Source organism: Monopterus albus, unplaced genomic scaffold (assembly GCF_001952655.1).
Source record: "Monopterus albus unplaced genomic scaffold, M_albus_1.0 scaffold98.1, whole genome shotgun sequence".
Taxonomy (NCBI): Eukaryota; Metazoa; Chordata; class Actinopteri; order Synbranchiformes; family Synbranchidae; genus Monopterus; species Monopterus albus.
The window spans coordinates 2145391-2166432 of NW_018127978.1; the positions used below are offsets into that span (position 1 = coordinate 2145391).

General features: G+C 41.1%; 1 protein-coding gene across 3 annotated transcripts; it reads right to left on the reverse strand.

Annotated features, from left to right (window-relative positions):
* Positions 1–1322: 1322 nt before the first annotated feature.
* Positions 1323–12081, reverse strand: LOC109965311 (zinc finger protein PLAGL2-like). 3 transcript variants are annotated; one of them, XM_020609227.1, is made up of 3 exons: positions 11931–12081; positions 6104–7840; positions 1323–1486 (listed from the first exon to the last, which is right to left on the reverse strand). In XM_020609227.1, the coding sequence occupies exons 2-3, from the start codon at positions 7378–7380 to the stop codon at positions 1423–1425; spliced, it is 1341 nt and encodes a 446-aa protein (XP_020464883.1). In that variant the 5' UTR covers positions 7381–7840; positions 11931–12081; the 3' UTR covers positions 1323–1422. The 3 variants fall into 3 exon arrangements, with proteins under 3 accessions (XP_020464883.1, XP_020464882.1, XP_020464881.1); XM_020609226.1 differs by lacking the exon at positions 1323–1486 and adding an exon at positions 3569–4230 and having other exon boundaries at positions 11940–12081; XM_020609225.1 differs by lacking the exon at positions 1323–1486 and adding an exon at positions 3569–4230.
* Between the last annotated feature and the right edge of the window lie 8961 nt (positions 12082–21042).

Here is a 21042-nt window from a genome sequence, read left to right on the forward strand (position 1 = left end):
GCTTAATGATTAATTAGATGGAACATTGTGGGTGTGGTGTATGAATGTTAACACTTTGTAATAATTCTTTAGTATATTACTTGTGTGGTGTAGAAGATAATTATTTAAGAATGTAATTATGTAAGAATGTTAACACTCTGTTATAATTTTTTTAGTATATTACTTGTGTGGTGTAGAAGAGAATTATTTATGTAGAGATACTGCTTGTAAACCAATGATGGTAAGATGATGTCATGGGGTAGGACTGGATAAGTCTGACTTCTTCCTACTCCATTCAAGCATGTACTAGGTATAAGCAAATTGATATTGGATTGTGTGTAAAAATGTGTGTTGTTATATCAACTGTTTTATATGCTTGAAAGAATAAATCAAATCAAATCAAATTAAATCAAATCTTCTTCTTCTTTCATGTTTTATAACAGCTGGCATCCTTTATTTTGTAATACTGCAGCATCCATTCCTTTTAAATCTGTACAGTACATATAGCCCAGTGGTATGGGTCTCTATAGCAAATTCATACCTGACATGGCCACCTGATCTTCATATCTGGAGCAAAGGAAGTATAAATGCACCAGATATTTTTCTGTTTTTTAGGTCTTAGCTTATAAACCTTATTTATACAATTATTGTAATAAAGCACATTCTTGCATAATATACTGCTGTGTAAACTTTAAGTAACTCAATTTATAATTCAAGATATAAAAGCAATAATCATATGTCATACTTAAATAGCACACTTTATTGTTGTTATAAAACAAAGTGCCAGAAAAAGAAATTTATCCACTGTCACAATTTGTACTCACTACTCATGAAGGACTTGGGTTAATCAGTAGTCAGAGTGGACACTTAAATGTGATGCAAAAGTTACAAGTGCCTGGAGTTATAAAGATAATTTTCATCCAGTCTGAACATGGATTTACAAAATACCAGGATGTAAATTTATATTTAACATGTGGAAAAAAACATCTAACATTTTAGCAAGGCACAAACCCCATTACTGTGCCTGCCCCTCATTGCTTGCAGCACTGCAACATTCCTGGAGCCCACCTGCTTGATTACAAGCCAAACTGAACCACCTGATGGCAACCCTTTTTATTCCATTCACCCCTTCCAGTTCATTTTATATATAATTGTTTTTTGAGACACTGCAGGCGTGCCAGAACATTCCATGTCACTCTCTGTGCCATGACATCCAACAGATGACCACACAAAAATCTAGGCGAAAGGACTAAGGATACAAAATCAACAAAAATGTATTACTACAAAGTTTGTACTACAGCTAATGTTATCTGTTGCCATACCCAGAATGCAAAAAATTAAAAGATTCAGCTTTTTTCTGGGACCTTCTGGATTGTGGAGCCAGTTTTCAAACTCCTCCACTTCTTCACTCCTGTCCAAGGAAACCGGAACTCTTCTGGCATTTCACAAGGGACTGGAGGGGTGGTTCTTATTCTGACACTTGCAGCTAGCAACAGAATATGAAGTTCTGGGGATAAACAAATGTAAAAAATACAAAAAGATGTTAAATGTGCAAATATCTACACAGTATGATCTGAGCTTTTATGAAACAATGTAAAATGAATGTGTGCTGTGGGTAGGGACCGAAAGAATAAGATCATGAATACAAGTGGCTGAAATGAGTTTCCTTCGTGGGGTGGCTGGACTCACCCTTAGAGATAAGGTGCTTCCCTATCACAGTGTTGACAGATACAGTAATAAGGAATGTGAACCCCTTGCTCATTCACAAAAGATTCAAAATCATAAAAGATCCACTCCAAGTTCTTCCTCAGGTTTTAGGTGCTGAATAAAGCATTTGTGCCGTGGCTCATTAGTGCCCGCCTTTTTCTTGTGCACACCCCCTCTAATTTTCAATGAACACACCTGGTTTGGATTTCTGTTTCCAGCGGGAACACTCACATCATGCCGACTAAATTTACGTACAGTGTGAGCAGTGATGTCGCAGATTCTGGCCATGTGGGAGGGCCAATTAACACATATAGTGTGAGTTAACAATCAATCTAAGTTGTGGTGGTTCTTTATATAATCAAACCAGTGCGAGAAAAGGGTGACAAAAAAGAGGAATAAAATACAAGTATTCCACAGCTAGTCATTGAATTTTTAATTGTATTGTGATTGAATTAAATCATACACACCATATCGTGCATCAAATCGTACTGAGAGAAAGTCACATCTTCCCATCCTTATTGTGCACGCCAAAAAATGTTTAAGAAAATGTGCATTATGATTTTCAGGGCTCACATTTGTGTTTAAACTGCTTAATTTGCCTGACTAAAGAGTACCAAAGCAGATATTCACATTGTAACAGAAAAGCAGCAAATCCTCAGACTTCTAAAACTGGTATGAGAAACTGTTTAAAAGCATGCTTGATAAATTTTCATCACTCAGAGCAGAAACATCAGTTTGGAATATAAAATGATAATGCTGTTTTCAAGTGAAGTGCTCAGAGAGGGAATCCCCAGTACCAAAGTGTTGTTGGTACATTTCAACATTCAACTATGGAATTCCTTTAGACTGAGGTCCCGAATCATACAGAGTAAACATTACCGACTGCAGAGGCAGACACTCAACATTATAAAACAACAAATGCACAAATGACCTGACAGGTACTGTGGTATTTCTTGCACCAGACATCTTTCTACTGTGAGGTAACTGCAGTTTAAAAAAAACAAACAAAACAAACAAAACAAAAAAAAACCAAGCAGCTACAAAGTTACACAGTCACCTCTCTCTTCACTGAGGTAGTAAATAAGCAGAAATATCATTAAGGGCAAGTACAGAAAACAAGGGGCCTCATTCCCCAATACCTTCTGAATGTGTTTTTCTTAAATTTGTTCCTAAAGACCTAAGAAAAGTCTAAATCTGATTCATGATCATGGTCTTAAATTGTATAACTGTTTGCACTTGTGCTCTCACAATGTCTTTGTAGCTTAAAAGCGCATTCCAGTCATTCATATTTAGCACAGGTAAATGCCCCACCAGTCCTCATAAAAAGGCATGAGACTGCAGGGCCATGTACACAGACAGGAATATAAAACACACAAACTGAAAGAAATGTTTGAAAAGTCAGAAATAATAAAACAAAAATCTAAATAAGATGAACTCCACATCAAAGAAAAACTTTAATTCTGAAATGGAGAACAGTAAATGAGCTGTCATATTTAGTGGTGTCAGTAGTGGATATAAAATAAAACAAAAAAAGATGACTGGAGATGCCCTTACTCATTCAGTGGATGCTGTATAAAGAGATTAATGCACAATGGATAAAGTTTAAAAAACAATGATCTCAAATCTGAGGCAAAAAACAAACAGAAGAGAGACACATTGAGGTCAAAGTTGGTGTTGTACTGGGCTACATTATATTTAGAGGTGTTCCTAACATTATAACCCTCTCATGTATGCAGCTGGGGAGGACAAAAATAGAGACACCTCTGAATATAATATGGTCCAGTATAACACCACCTCTATGACCTTATTAATAAACATATAATTGAATGTACACATTTATGACAATGTCACCAACAACTGAGACGTTTTGAGCTTCATAAACACAGATATTAAGATGGAAGTGTTGCATTTAATTGCATACAATTGTAAAGGTGTACCTAATAAAGTGGCCGGTGAATGTATGACAATATAGAGGTAGGTTTCAGTCAATTATAATGTCAATGTTAATAGATAGAGCTTAGATTAATAAAATCTACATTTATAGTTTTAATCTAATGGTACAAGAGCCAAAATAACTAGAAACAAGTACAAACAATAACAGAAACCCACAGTTATACATGTTTGAGGTACAGATCAAATTAATCCTTTCTAAAATTATCATAAGTGCTTAAACCCTGTCAAGAATTTAGACACTTTGAGAGAGGCACTGCAGTAGCATTTTAAGACACTGTTGCAAGACTCTGAGGCTTGTTACAATACTAGTCAACATACAGTTCATGAAATTAAGGCAGAAGAGAGAATCATCTCTTTCTCTCTCTCTCTAAATATCTAAATCAACTGCTCTTTTTCTAGACCTCCCAAGCCTATAGAGCAAAGACATGGCGAGGATCACAGGGATCAAGTTTTAGTCCCAAGTCCATCAGAAACACTTGCGATCTAACATCACAACCTTGGAAAACTGGGTGTCAATAACAATGACACTGCAGAAGACAGGAAACAGGACGAAGTACTCTGAAGGCCTCCACAGTATTTATAGTGGATTCTCTTAAAGAAAGAAAAAAAAAAGTTTGAAATTCATATCAAGTAGGTAAATTTTGACAGCATGCTCAGATCCAGTGGTAGGTGGAAAAGAACAAAACAAGTAAGAGGGTGAAATTTGAGACTTCTTTTTGCCTAAAGAAGAACCCTCTTTTGTCATTGTAACGCATACAATGAAATTTTGTTTGGAGCCAAGGGCTCCGGGCTGCTGCATGCCATTGCGTGTCACCATCATGGGCAACTTGGGGGTTCAGTGTTTTGCCCAAGGACACTTCGACACGTGGACTTCAGGCACCATGATTCGAACCTTCCACCTTCCGGTTGGGAGACAACTACTCTACAAACTACACCACTGTCGCCCCATTGCACTAAATTACAATGCCCTTCATACAGTAAGTGCCCCACGTCACCAAGGTTGCCACCTTTTACTGTAAAAATAGAAGAGAGGGCTGGATGACCTCTGCTTCAGATACAAACAGTTCAACTTATTGCAAAATGCTTTTGTTTCTTGGTAGGGCACAAGGTGTGAACCTAGATATTAACTTTAAAATTATGTTGAGCATTAATATTGTATATTTTTGGTTTTTAACACTTTGAGAAATGGTCTGCGGTGAGCTTACTTCTACAGTGCAGGCAGTAGGAACTTGCATCAGACAATGAGATTCAGACATATTGATACTCACATGCTTACACAGTACTTTAAGTAGTACACTGTAGTGGTTCATACATGAAAAGACCCGTCTGTATGCATACCCAGTGCTGTAGTTAATTACACAACTGTTTATTACATAATTAACAAATGTGTAATTAATGCTACACAACTGGGTGCCTTGTTAAGTGTGCACACTGGCTCCTCTGAGAGGTTCTCCTACTTATGGTTATCCATAACACCCTTCTCTGCATAGCTCTGTAGATATGTTTATGTCTACCTTAAGAGAAGCGTGACTTCACAAGTGTCACAGTTCAGGAACACAGATACCCACTCACTCAACTAGTTCTACAAAATATTTTGGTACTTTACACCCACCATAAATACTCCCCCCACCCCCAACTGTGGGTTTTGTGAGACTGCTATAAGAGCTCATTTATATCATGACTAGGTAAAGAATATGTGCTTTTATGTATTTTAAGGGACCGCAACAACCCTGAGATCAGTGACTCAGGTTAGCACAGTATGTCAGTCAGCAACTATACATTTCTGAGTTGGGCTTTAATGATAATACACCTACTGCACTGCTCTCTTGATGTTTCTGACCTTTTGTGCCAGAACATTTGCAACAAAAACTATGTAATGTTGGATGACTGGATTGGGGTCTCTTTACTGCATATTTCAGAGAATTGACCACCTGATATATATAGATGGTGCTGCTGATTTAGCATTTTTAATTTCTTTCTTTTTTGGCTTATACTCATTAAATGTAACTGAGTACAACTTATACCAGCTATTCTCACTCTGCAAGGCTGTTTAAGCTCCAGCAAACTAAAATAACAAAACATTTTCTTAAACATCATACATAACTGGATAAAATATTTCCTCACAATGTAGTGTTTTCAAGATAACCTAAAACTGGATGACTCAACATCTTCAGCACCTGTGACAAGTAAATTAAGTGCATCCACTGTTCGTAACAATAAGAGGTACTCTGTTGAGAGACCATCTACATTTCCTCAAATGCTCAAGCTTCCTTTGTAAATTATGAGGTAATACTGAGAAGGTGATTTGTTGTGCTCAACAAAAACCTAAAATTAGTATCATTATACAGGCTAAAAGTATACATTTGTTTTACAATAAACATTATATTTTTATGTTTTAATCTTTTTTATGAAAAATCCATAAGAATGTTTAAAGGCAACATTCTGTGGGGATAGAGCTTCTTACTGCTGAAAGGCCTGGTAGTAGTGAGGTAGGGAACTGGACATGCTCATAGCAGGACCACTGTATGGCTGAGGTAGTTGGCTGTGGGCACTGGGGCCCTGGGATACATGAGCCTGGGTAGGCTGGAAGAAGGTGAAAGGCCCTGGAGCCTGGGAGGGCAGCCCAGTGGAGGAGGACGAAGAGGAAGTAGTGTTAGTAGCAGGTTGACAGCTCATCACCAATCCTCCCATCCCCATGTGAGTGCTGAAGGGTGGCAGGCTGAATGGCAAAAAGCCTAACAGAGGCCCAAGATCCATGTTTGTGGAGCAGGACAGCTCAGCTGAGGTGGCAGCAGGGCTCCTGCAAAGCAGGTGTGTGTCAATGCCAGCACATACCCCTTCACCCAGCACCTCCCTCTGAGGGGAGCCAGAAGCAGAGGTAGACGAGTTGACAGCATTCATGTGGGGTGGAGGGACACTTTGCAGGTCCAGCAGGAAACTGTCCACATCAACACGAGGATATGAGGTAGAGCTATGCTGGTACCTGTCCATGTTACTATAGGGCTGCTGCTGTGGAGCCACTGGGGGCTGGAGGTTATGGTGGTGGGGGTGAGAAGACATGTGCTGACCAACACATATGCTTGAAGGCAAAGAGCCCTGCATGAGACCACGAGGGTGGCCCATCCCAGGGACAGGACTGGCCATGGGGTAGGAGTTGTACATGTCCCTTGATAAAGTCTCCACTGGTTCCTTGGAAACAGAACCCATATCAGAGGTCACAGGACTGGGTTCCTCCTTCACTAGGCACTGAGTGGCAGAGGTTGGTGTAGCCACAGGAATATTTGGAGTACAGGGTGACATCAATCCTGAGTCCTGGGCATGGCTCTTCTTCAAATGGCGGGTCAGGTGATCCCTGCGGCCAAAGCGTTGTGCACATTGTGGACACAGGAAGTCACGGCGCCCTGTGTGCACCACACTGTGACGTCGTACATCCTTACGAGTGTAAAAACGGCGGTCACATCGTTCACATGAGTATTTCCTCTCTCTCACTGGCACAGTAGTGTTAGTGTTGCTCTCTAGTGGTGGAGGCCTGTCAATGTGGCCGCCAAACTGCTCAAGTAATGAAACTGCTCCTTCTGGGCAGGGCTGGCCTGTTGCAGCAGTGTGGGCTGCCACTAGGTGGCGTCTATAACCTAGCTGGGTGTTGTACTGCTTCCCACACTCCTGGCAGTGAAAGCGCTGCCTGCTGGCTGGTTGGGTTTCTTGCAGCTGCCTCTTCAGATGATTCTGGTGGTGGAACATTGTCTAATAATGGAACGAACAGAACTAACTTAAGGACCCTGGCCAAGAGACTGAGCAGACACAGACAAGACTCACGAGGATTCTCAGTCTACAGTCATTTTACTGACTTCAAGTGCTAGAATTAATGCGAAGTGCTCTTTGTTGACTGTTTGCTGGTCTCTTGAAGCAATGACTAGTGGCCTGTCCTGCCTTACTGAGGCAAGCTTGTGTCCAGAGCAGCTGCCACTTTGGTCAATCTGTTGGCTGTTGTAAAGTGCTATACAAATAAATGCTGGCTTGACTTGACATAGCAGCCCACAATGGGCCGTTGTGATGAGGAGATGTGGAAGCGATGACTCGGTCTGTGTGTTTCCTTAGAAGAGGTTTTCTGTTGGCCTGTAGTCTATTTTAGTATTCAGCAGCACTGAATGCCACAGTCATAGTGGCTGACTCACAGAGGAGGCCCTCTATCTTTGCAGACCTGCAAAACAGAAAATAGTGTCACTGTGAAAATGATATAGCACTGGATGCAATGAATTTAAGAGTACACCATAATTCATTTATTATAGTCCATGTAATACAAATAATTATTTATTTTCTCTATATCTTTTAGGTACTGGCCATTTCCTCAAGCGTTTCAAAAGAAAACTTTTTGAATTCTGATCCATTTCTACTGTCAAATCATTTTATTTATCAATATCAATAATCACAAATTAGCCTCAAAGAGCTTTACAATCAGTACAACTTCTGTCCTTAGACCCTTGACTCAGATATGGAAAATTTCAGCAAAAACTGCTCTATGGTGCAGAAAAATTGTCACAGCTTTTCCCTTGTATTCTTTAATACACCGTATCTACACCTACACTTTGCTTTTAAAACCAACCAGGCTGAACAGAATCAAGGATGAACCAACAAAGCACAGAGGGAAATGAGGAGAATATATGAGCTGAAGACCAGACGATCATGAGCCACAGGTGGAAACAATGAGTAGTGATAATGAACTGTAGTAAAACTGGGGCAGGTGAGGTGACAGAGTAGGAAGTCTGACCAAAATAAAAACACAAAAACAGGAAGCAATTCCAAAACCATAATAGAATGACTACAGACCTGTTGCCCAGGCAATCTGTAGTTATGAAGTCCTTTGAGAGACTGGTGCTGGCCCACTTGAAGGACATCAGAGACCAGCTGCTAGATGCCCTGCAGTTTGCCTACTAGGCAAACAGGACGATGCAGTCAACATGGCACTGCATTACATCCTGCAACACCTCGACTCCCCAGGGACCTATGCATGGGTCCTCTTTGTGGACTTCAGCACGGCGTTCAAAACCATCACCCTGGAATCCTTCACTCTAAACTGACCCAGTGCTAAACTGACCCAGCTCACTGTGCCTGCCCCCACCTGTCAGTCGATCACCAGCTTTCTGACAGACAGGAAGCAGCAGGTGAGGCTGGGAAAAACCCACATCCAGCATCTAGACTACTAGCACAGGCGCCCGCCAGGGACGTGTGCTCTCCCCACTGCTCTTCTCCTTCCACACCAACAGAGGGGACCCCTCTGTTAAACTCCTGAGGTTCATAGACAATACAACGGTCATCAGCCTCATCCAAGATGAAGTTGTCCTACAGATGGGAGGTTGAACAGCTGGCCCTGTGGTGTGGTTGCAGCAACCTGGAGCTGAATATGCTGAAAACTGTGGAGATGACAGTGGATTTCAGGAAGAGCCTCCCACTATACTCAGCAGCACTGTATCAGCAGTAAAGTCCTACAAGTTCCTGGGCTCCACTATCTCCCAGATCTTGAAGTGGTCGCCCAACATCAGCACCATCATCAAAAAGGCACAGCAGAGGATGTACTTCCTGCGCCTTCTCAGGAAGTTCAACTAGCCCCAGGAGCTGCTGATACAGTTCTACAGAGGAATCACTGAGTTTGTTCTCTGCTCTTCCATCACTGTCTGGTTTGGCTCAGCAACCAAACAGGACAGGAACAGACTTCAGCTGACAGTCAGAACTATAGAAGGAATCATTGGTGCCAGCCTGCCCTCCATGGAGGACCTGTACACCTCAAGGGTCAAAAGGAGGGCAGAGAAGATTTCTGCACAACCCTCACACCCTGGACATAGTTTGAACTCCTCCCCTCTGAATGGCACTACAGGTCACTGTACAACAAAACAACCAGGCACATGGACAGTCTCTTCCTCCAGGCCATCACACTGATGAACACTTAACCCATGACTGCATAGCAGAAAGACAACCTTCACTGCAATACCTTGTAAACATACTTTTGTATATATGTGAAAAATTCCATCTAAACTGTGTGTAAGTACTTTATTTCCCTAATGCACATTCCTTTTTCTTGTTTGCACATTCTTTTTTGTTTTCTGTCTTGTTCACTTGCCTTACAGAAGAACATTGTACATACACATTGAGAGCCACTGTAGTGGAGTCAAATTCCTCATGAGACCGACAAGCCTGGCCAATAAAGCTGATTCTGATTCATTTTCAATGTAGGACTTTTACTTGTAACAGAATCGGCTACTTTTACAGAGTGACACTAGCACTTATAAGTAAAAGTTGTGAAAACTTACTCTACTTCTGGTGTTAACATGCTTTACTTATATAGCAAGTTATGGTTACAGTATATGCTTTTTTAAAATCATGTTTACAATTCTGTTTATTCTTTAGGGTCAATCTAGTGCTGCAATCCACCTCCATCAACTGTTACAGTCACTTACAATGAAAAAGTTCCTTTTGTTTTCATTCCCTTAAAGGGTTGTTGTAGCTGAAAATAACAGTAATTATGCAATTCTGTATAATAATACCATGATATTTTGTGAGATGGTTATCATACTGAGTAGCTTAACTCAAATTGTGCCCCGGTGCGATTTTTTTCTGTGGCCCACCCTGTCCCAAATACACACACATGCATGCATGCACGAACACACACACACACACACACACACACACACACACAACCACTCCAGACCAACACACAGAGAGGCATATACCATGATATTTTGTGAGATGGTTATCATACTGAGTAGCTTAACTCAAATTGTGCCCCGGTGCGATTTTTTTCTGTGGCCCACCCTGTCCCAAATACACACACATGCATGCATGCACGAACACACACACACACACACACACACACACACACACAACCACTCCAGACAATTGCACAGAGAGGCTTATCATGCAAGTCCCATCATGAAAACCAGCCAGTGATCAGCACCACAGACAGTGGCTAATCAAGGCCAACCCTGGATTCTAACCACCACAGCCAAATTTATCCAGTTACCAAACATCTGAAATATTAAGCCAGTCTACATTAACAAATCAGCACAAAGGTAGAAAGGTATTGTACACTGTATGTCAATAGATATAGAACAAATAGCCATCAAGAAGAGCACAGCAACTAATTGTGAATCAACACAGTATGAGAATAGGATTCAACATAAATAATGGCATCGGTGGCCAAAACGTTATCACAGACAGATTACAGTAAGTGCACATTTTCCAACATAGTGTAAATTTAAATCCCTGATCCCAACCCTTAACAAAGCGAAGCCTATGGAGGGCCTCCTGCAATTAATGCAGCTATCAAAACCCTTCCCACATGAGCCCTTGAGACCCGCTGGGCCCTGGTGCACTGCACCGGCTGCACTATTGATAGTTACAGCACCAGCTGCAACCCTGATTCACATATAGATATGGAGTAGTAGTCAGTATTGGCCCCATAATGAATCTGTAGTTCTGAGAGTAAGTTGTCTGTTATTCTTTCACTCATATCAATAATTTAAGATAATCAACTTAATATGATGGAATCAGGACCTGATCAAGAAGCCTGAAAAATACAGTGTGGGAGATTAATTTCAAATTTCAATATGTCACCGATATTTCATGAACATTTACTCTAGGTAAATGTAAGTAGTTTAGCAGCATCTGATGTTCTCTATGTTATTCTACAAAAGAAAAAGCAGTAGAAACCTTGATGAATGGATTTGATGCGGACTTTGAATCTAGAGTAAGGTGATGAGAGCTGGTAGTGCCATCTTGTGGTTCCTCAGCATGGGGATATGGGGATGCCATTGACGTTAAGCTTTAATTGCCTGCCTGCCCCCCGGCCCCCCCGGGGGGAAAGACACTTTTCCTGCATCATCTCTCTCCCTTGTTGAGCCAACTGTGAATATGCTTGTCTGTTGGAACTAAATAAAACGGGGATGAGAGTGTGCCTGAAATGGCGAAACCTGAAGTTGAAGACACTGGCGAGACAAGGTCATTATCTGACCGGTATTGTGTCGAAATGTTCCCCCCATAGAGTGCTAGCCTGGCTACATCTACAAAATACAGCATCGGATGTGAATTTGGGCTTAGTGTTTGGAGATTTGCATGTCTCCTAGGCTGGCTTCATATCGAGGAAACCTACCGAGTGGTGTTAGTGGGTTTGTGAGTAGAGTATCTTAAAAAGACGAGTGGTTCAGTAAGTTGTATCGGAGTTTACCTTGCAGCTAACTAAACATTCTATGGAACTTGGTCCAACTCGGGTGAACACACACGGACACAACACTACCCACCGGTCGTACCTCGGTCCAGCTTTTCGTCCAGTCTGCATTCCGTCTCCAGATCGACATTTTGGAACATGTTCTAGACAAGTTTATTTCAGTCCCTGCCACTGCGGTCAAGCCAGCCTCCACTTCGAAAAACACAATCGAGCCAGCCGCCCCAGTATTTTGCGTGTGGTCTATATGCAGCATATTACGGTAAAGCCGTGGAAGAACTAATTTCAAAATAAAAGCAAACTTCCCTGCTATCAGGAACGTGATTTCACCTTCATTCAGTCACTAGTGTGTCTGTCAAAAGTAAATGAAATAGTAAATAAAAAACGGCAAATACATAAAATACATAACAATACAATAACTAAATCAGTTTAAATAAATATTAAATAATAAAGCTGTCTTAATGTTAAATTCAGATTGATATTAAGAAGAAACTCTTTTCACAGGGCCATTTCACATCTGATGGATAGCAGACCACCTGGGAGTGTGCCATAGGAGATATCAGGGCATTCTGATGAGTACTTTCAAAATCAAAGCCCCCTAAAATGTCATACAAACTCTACATTAATTCCAAGTTCGGATTGATATTAAATTAAAACTTAAGTATAGATTGACATTAGAAGGACACTTTCTGTTTCAGTGACTTATAATTTCACTTCACACTGATGTAGAGGCTTAGCAGATGGCAGTTTGGTGCTATCTCCACAACTTGGAGCTGATCCCATTTAGACAGTGGAGATGACATTAGACTTGCAGAATAACAATCCACCCCCTTTGCATCTTTTTCTTGCATCTTAGTCCTGGCCACATAACAGGCAAGGAAAAGATACAAGGAGAAACTGCTTGGAGAAAGGAACCAAGGAAAATGATATAACTGGGTTATATATGAGAAGGCCTTTCCTCCAATACTTTATGTGAAATGTCCAATCACAAGCTGGTTTCCAATAAAGGAGCAGGGCATTTAATAACAGACTTCCATGAAGGAAGCATGTGTGTATCATTGAATATAGCTCCTCCAGGCAGCCTCTTCATACCTCAGTCCTTGCTCCTTGTAGCAGAAATAAGAGCTTTGGGATGTCCATCATAACGAACAAGAACAATTTTAAAAAGAAGCAACTTTATTTATTGTCACACGTACAACGAAATTATGCTCGGAGCCAAGGGGCCCAGGCCACTGTGTGTATACGCACTACCATCAAGGGTAACCAGGGGGATTCAGTGTCTTACCCAAGGACACTTTGGCACACGGAGTGCAGGCACTGAGGTTTGAACCTTCAACCTTCTGGTTGGAAAGTGACTGCTCTACCCACTGCACTACTGTCGATTCTCCCCAATTTCCAGTTGAGTGAGGACTGATGACTGAGGAACAATAAATTAAGGGAATTGTCATGGAGTTCTTCAAGTTCCTATGATGCACTGTCTCTCAAGACCGAAAATGGGGAGACTGTCATGACCTGTCCTGGACATCCTGTTTGAGGCTTTTATTTTTTGAAGACTTCCTGTCTTGCACCATGACATCTGCCCCAGCTTTACTCAACTCAGTCAGCAGCTGATTGGTTTCACCTGTGCCTTGGTAGTATGCCTATTTATCATGCCCTGTTTTGTTTTGTAATTGTTGGATAGGCCTTTGTTGTTTGCAGATCTATCTATCTATCTATTGTTCTTATTAAACAGCCCCTGTTTATCTGCCTATTGCCTGCTTCTGGTTTCTACCTCTGCTTTTTGTGGATATCGTTTGATCATAAGTGTTTGTGCCCTGCATCTGGATAGTTGTATTCTGTTAATGTTTAAAGGACTGCTTATTGACCCTTTTTTGTGAGGCTTTTCTCTCTGTTTTACTGAGCTCAGTATTGAGAGGATTTTTATCTTTGAACTCACTAATCCATTCACTAAGGAACTCAGAAGATCTCCAGTGTAAGCTGGCCTACTTCTTCACTTTCTTTATTTTCTAGCTCTGAAGTCTGTAGATAAAAATAAATATACTTGCCTATCTTGTCCTTTTTTTAAAAATTCTGTCTTGGGCTGAGAGGTTCATGCCTGCTTAACTGAATTAGCCACAATCTATACCTGTATACTAACCGGCCTCACTTGTCACCTCTGGATCTGAATACTTGCCTGGTGTCCCATCCTTTCTTCCAAAGACCCAGACCTACTTATCTGTTCTACTGTTTTCAGCATCTTCTGAGTGCCTCCAACACAATCCTGTGGACACTCCCATCAAATTTCTAATGTTTACTGGTCTCAAGAAAAGGCCTCACATTTGGCTCCAAGAGATTAAACCGTGGTTGAGCATCCTTGTCCTGTTGCATCATAGATCTGCAGTAGCCTATTGTCATCACTCTCAGCCCCAGAGTGGCTTTGTCCATCTCCACATCCCACAGTTAAACCTTTAACTAGTTTTGCCTTTGTCTGTCATGTTTTTGGGTCCAAATTAACACACAGCCCTGACTGAGACTTACATGGACTCTGTGAAAACTCATCTCTGATCAGTTGTGTACTACCTATTGTTAAATAATTTAGCTGTGCAATATAAATATAATTGGCTCAGATGTGTAAGACTAGAAGACAGCTGTCCCTGGTAGGCTAGTGGTTAAGGCGCAGTGCCCTCGCTGCTGCGACCCAGGTTTGAGTCAGGGTTGCGTCAGGAAGGGCATCCGGAATAAAACACATGCCAAATGTCAACATGCAAGTCGTCAGTGTGACGATTTGCTGTGGTGACCCCTAAATGGGAAAAAGCTGAAGGTGACTTTCTTTTTATGTAAGACTAGAAGATACAATTCCAACTTCTGTAGGCCCTGCGCTTGCACCAGGGGTATGTTTGTTCTTTTTCAATTGTCAATCCTACTTCATATCACAGGAATCTCTTTACTCTTTCAGTGGTCCCAGTGGGTGGGATTTATGTAGATTATTTTTTTTTGGCTTTCCTTTTATAATGAGGAAAAAAACAGTGTTATACACTCTCCTATAACCAGGCTTCCCCAGTCAACCAAAAGGCCCACAGCAAGATTTTATGTTTACACTAAAAATAAAATTGTATTATCTACCAAATCTGTGTGCCAATCAACCATCAACTTTGTTTGGATGATGTTGAGCATAGTGAGGGTTGGATGGGGGGTGGGGGTGTGGGTTGTGATTCTTGAAGACTGATGTCATCTCCACTGTCTTGAACAAGTTGAGCTCCACCAGACTGCCATTTACTAAGCCTCTGCATTATTCAGATGTGAAATGATTCATCCGTGAAAGCAAGAAGTCTCCTTCCAATATCATCCTGTACTTGTATGACATTTTAGGGGGCTTTAATTTTAGAATTCTACATCATAACACCCTGATAATTTCCTGTGGCACACTCTGAGGTGGTCTGGTATCATTCATATGTTAAATGGTATTCTGAAAAGTTTCCTCCTAATACTCTTCTGAATTTAACATTAAGATAGCTTTAATATCAGGGGCATTGCTAGACTGGGGCACAGGGCCCCCATCACTAAAATCACACAGTTATTTTTCTTGAATGTCTGCTGCATCGATGAAATGTGCTATCCATTGTACTTTTTGATAAAGCTTATAGTTAGGGCAGGCTCAGGTGACCCTGAGACTTTCCTTAGTTATGCTGCTATAAGCCTAGGCTGCTGGGGGGCCCCATGATGCTCTGAGTTCCTCACCTCTCCTCTCTCTCCATGCATCTATATGCCACCATCCCATGTCACTAACTGTGTGTCTCCTCTCTCCCGTAGTGTGTCCTCTCTCTCCCTGTACCTTTCTGCATGTGTCCCTGGCTCTGGAGCTCTATGTTTCTGATGAGCAGTCACCAGCCACATCAACCTGCCCAGTGTTTGATTGTTTGTTGTTGTTTTTGTTGTGTCTTGTTGCTTTTCTTTTCTTTTCTCTCTCCTCTATCTACTCACCCCAACCGGTTGAGGCAGAAGGCTGCCCACCAAGAACTGGGGTCTGTCAGACGTTTCTTCCATTAAAGGGAGTTTTTTCTCCCTGCTGTTGCCAAGTGCATGGTCAAGGGGGGGTTGATGGGTTTTTCCTCTATAATATTAATAGTAAGGTCCAGACCTCACTTTGTAAAGTGTCCTGAAACAACTTTTGTTGTGATTTGGCAATATACATGTAAAATTGAATTGAACTAAATTTTCCATACATCAAATCAGAGGAGCTGGCCTCTGTCACTATTTCAAGTTCACATAGCTCCTCTCTGCCAACCACACACCCAGAAAAAACATATTATATAAGCAAATTGTTAGTAGTCCTCAAACATTTTGTTCATACAACCTTAACCACTTAGCTGGCACATCACTAAAACTAAAAATAAAAACTCCAGGATAATGACCATACTCTGTTCTTTATACCTGCATGTGGCTATGATCCTTTCCAGCAATTGAGGATGTCAGCAGATATCAGAAAAACCACATATTTAACTTCACACATCATATCAAGTCATCTACTTGTCTGTCTCTCACCTGCGTCGAATCGTATTTTCCAGTCTTTGTTGTTGAAGTTTGTGTTGATGAGGGTCCAGAAGATGTCAGCCCCGTGGGATAAAGAGAGAGCATGAAGGAGCTGCGATGAAATGTGCTATCCATTGTACTTTTTGATAAAGCTTATAGTTAGGGCAGGCTCAGGTGACCCTGAGACTTTCCTTAGTTATGCTGCTATAAGCCTAGGCTGCTGGGGGGCCCCATGATGCTCTGCATCCCCCCCTCCTCTCCTCTCCATGCATCTATATTCCACCATTGCACATCATTAATTTTGTCTCCTTTCTCCTGTAGTGTGTCCTTTCTCTCTCCCTGTACCTTTCTGCAGATAGCCCTGGCTCTGGAGCTCTATGTTTCTGATGAGCAGTCACTGGCCACATCAACCTGACCAGTGTTTGATTGTTATCTTTTCTTTTCTCTCCCTGCTATCAATTCACTCCAACCTGTTGAGGCAGAAGGCTGCCCACCAAGAGTCGAGTTCTGTCGGAGGTTTCTTCTGTTAAAGGGAATTTTTCCTTGCCATTGTCGCCAGGTGTTTGCTCAAGGAGGATTTGTTGGGGTTTTCCTCTATAATAATAATAGTAAGGTACCTTACTTTGTAAAGTGTCCTGAGATTGCTTTTGTTGTGATTTGGTGCTATACAAATAAAACTGAATTGAATTGAATTGAATTATTTGAACTTCTCTTGCCTAGCCCACTATTCTATTGCCATCCTGCTTCTACTGAAATTCAAACAACTATTGGTAAAGATAAAAATGTAGAGAGATTAATTTTGAATCTCTATGAAAACATTTATTTCAAAATACATCAAGAACAATGTCAACATATTTTTATGGCATAAAAGTCTGGCCCTGTATCCCACATTTCTTTGCACTGTTCTGCATCTCACATTGACAAGCACCCCCTGTTTGATTTACACTTTAACAAGTTAATCTATCAACAAATTCATTTAAAGAAAGAATTGTTTCTGTAATTCATGAAGCCGCATAACATATTGAAGCTCCAATTACTTCAAAACTGTATTGTGCAGTGGATGGCTGGTCACACACCTCTCTCCATAGACACAGCTTCCTCCACACTATTCCTTCCTGCCTCAGGTTCACCTGTTTATTTTAAAAATGCATAAAACAAACATCATTTGAACTGTGTGACAACAATGTCAAATATCCATCCATAAATACATTATCTATATCGTTCATTCCTGAATAGGGACACGGGGGGACTCCAGCTTATCCCAGGGCACCAGGGTACACCCTGGACAGGTCACCAGTCTATCACAGGGCTCACATGTAGACAAACTACGTCAAATATATTATAGACTATTCATTAAATGCAGAATGAACAGTCCAACGTTAACACAAAATACTACATGTGATGTATTATGCAGCATATTTTGGCATTCATTTTGTTCCATGTAGTACACTGATAAACAGCATTTTAAGAGTAGTCCAGGTGACCATATGCATTGATGTACATCCACACCTGGTTACATATGAACCTAACTAAACTAATGTTACCTTGTTTATCAACTACAGCCAGGTCTTACCTTTCTCACCTTCATCTCTCTGAACCTCTTCCCTGTTTTTCTTATTTTAATTTTCTTATGCCCATTATAGGAGTCTGTAATGCTTGAGTCAAAATAAGATAATCTGTAAAATTATTAAACTTTATTTAGTCACTGTCGCATACCTCAGTCCATTCCCTTCTTTTGTTTTGTGCACAATAGTATATTAGTTACGACATGCACAACATGCATATGTGCGCACCATAGTGTACAAACACTGACCACTGAGCCTCAGCATGTATTTTGCTTTGACATTCTGGAAGAACAAATCATTTCTTTTCCCGTTACTATTGATCTAAATTAATCCACTGCCAAATATAGGAGCTTGTTAAAACTCGAATAAATAATTTTACTGGGGCACAGAAGATCAATACTTCCACATGTGCTTGTTAAAGGGGGTCTAATAACACCTATGTTTATTATTAAAATTTTATTACATTTTATTTTGTTATTAGTCTATTTTATGTATTATTGTTATTGTATTTTTATTTACTCTTTCATTTACTACTCACAGACACCCTAGTGACTGATTGAAAGTGAAATCATGTTAATCGGAAGTTCACTTTTATTCTGAAATCTGTGCTTACACGGCTTTACCGTAATGTGTAGTATATACACAACACGCAAAAATATTGGGGTGGCTGGATGGACTGCGTGTTTTTGAAGTGGAGGCTGGCTTGACCGCATTTCCTGGCCTGGACTACTGGGCGCTGCGCTGAAAGCCATGGATTCTGGGAGAGTGACGTCACACCCTGCGCTCTATGCTGTGCTCAGAGGAACCATGGATTTATGATATAGCCTATGCAAAGTGATGTTTTGTGCACCTTACAAAACAGTTATTTGTAATTATAAAGCTATAACTATGAAGAATAAATCTTTATCAAAATATAATTCAGGGGAGGAAGAATTAACTTTATATTGGTTTAGTTATTCATATGGATGAACAGCTATTTGGTAGGACACAGTCTGTGTTTTGTAATGGTAACTTTTCCCCTACAGCGTGGAGTGCCCCAGGGGAGTTGCTTTGGGCTGTTATTTTCAGTATTTACCCTATGTTTTGGACAAGTGCAGTGCTACTCTCTTTGCAGACAATACAGCTATATATTTTGCATCTACCAATAGAACTACATTGAGGAATACTCTTTCATCTGAACTGCAACTATTATTTGACTGAATAAATAAGAACAGACTAAAATGATGATGTTCAGCGTGAGACATGCCACCTTATAATCATAATTTGTTGCATATATTACTTAAAGCCTTGGATATCAAATAGGTTCAAGAGGTAAAATTAGTTGGTGTCACACATAATGGGTAACTATCATGGGAGAAACATAGTGGAAATATTGTGAAGAAAATTGGTAGAGTAATAGCATGCATTAGAAGATGGTCCTATTTTCTTTACCTAGCCTCTAGGGTGTTAGTGACACCATATGTTACATTTTACAAACACATTTGTAGCGATTTTTCAATACTTGAATTAAACTTTGCCATGGCACTGCCATGTTGCCACTGAGAACATCTGTTATCTGTTTCTTTGTCTATTAGTGGGAAGCCTGGAATTGCATGCTGCTCACCAGTGTATTGTAATCTGGGGTGTAACTTGGCACTGCAACTCTGAGTGAATCTTGCAGATGTGCATCCGTGAGGCATGGTCTGTGTTTGTTCTCGATGAAGTTCATGTCAGAAAAGGCTGATTCACAAAGATAGGTTGAACTAAACAGGCTGGCAACCTTCATAGCTGCTGTGCATACACCATTGTACTTTTCTGTGTCAACAAGGCACCAAAGGTTTGGTGCAGCCTGATAGGCTTTGAGGTGGAGGTCATTTTGCAGTGTTACAATTTCAGTCTCCACCTGTCCAGCATCCAAGCTGAACGTTGCATTTAGTTGCTCAACAATGCATGTTGTGTCCACGTTCATGAAAGGATTGGAAATGAACGACACACATGGCTGAAGCTGATCAAGCTCACAAAACCTGTTCTCAAACTCTTGCCCAAGTCTGTTTATGACTTGAGTACTTTTCTGCAACTTTGTCAAAAGTCTCAGATGCAGAAGCATTGTCTCTCGAGCACCATCTGGTCAGAGGGAAAGTGCAGCACCTTTTTTCTCTGTAAACGCACAGAGAAAATGTTCATCTGGGTTTTAAGTGCATTTAAAGCACTTATCATGTTCAGCCTTTGCCTTGCAGCTCAGTTCAAATGGTTCAGTTTCCCAGTAATGTCCGTTAAAAATGCAAGGTCAAATGTCCACTCATTGTCCTCCAGCAGCGAGGTGTCTTTGCCTTTGGATTGCATGAACTCTTTGATTTCACTCAAAAGTGACAAAAAAAAATGAAGCAAAATTCATCCCCTGCTGAGCCATCTGTGTGTAGTAGCAGGTCACCATATTCAGCTGACAGCTCCTCCAATAGCACCTTGAATGTTCTGTGCTGTTTAGCTCTGGAGCGGATGCTGCTTATGATCTTCACGACAGGACTCATCGCGTGCCCAAAGCCGATCACCTTTACACATAACGCCTGCTGAATGAATGATGCAGTGGTAATGCATAAAGTTTGGGAAGTCTGTGTCACCTTTACAGTGAGCGATGAATCCTGTATGTCGGTCAATCATAGCAGGAGCCCCGTCTGTAGTCACTGATACCAACAGTACCTTTTTCTCCGCAAAAAACTCCTTCACCGCATTATAAATGTCAGTTCCCCTCATAGTTGTCTTTAGGGGCAGTAGTGTCAGAAGTTCTTCTTTTGTAGATGTGGCGGAGGGGAATATGCCACCGCCTTGTGGGGGGAAATAATAACCCCTACCCTAGGGAAGACTGAGTGAGTTACAGGATCTGGGTCCCCCCACCCAATGCTTTTGGTCTCTATATAACAATTTGTATAGGTTGGTGCTTATCGTGTTGCCATGATGAGCTACAGCCAAGGTGAGATGGGCTCCAGGACTACCTTTACACACGATGGCCCCTGGAGTGTGTATGTGTGCGTGCAGGTGAAAGCTTTTCTTACATGCACAGCCCACCCCTCCCAAGACCAACAAGATAAGTGAGACGCCCCCACTCCTTAGGGTAGGAATATAGCTTAAACCAGTTCA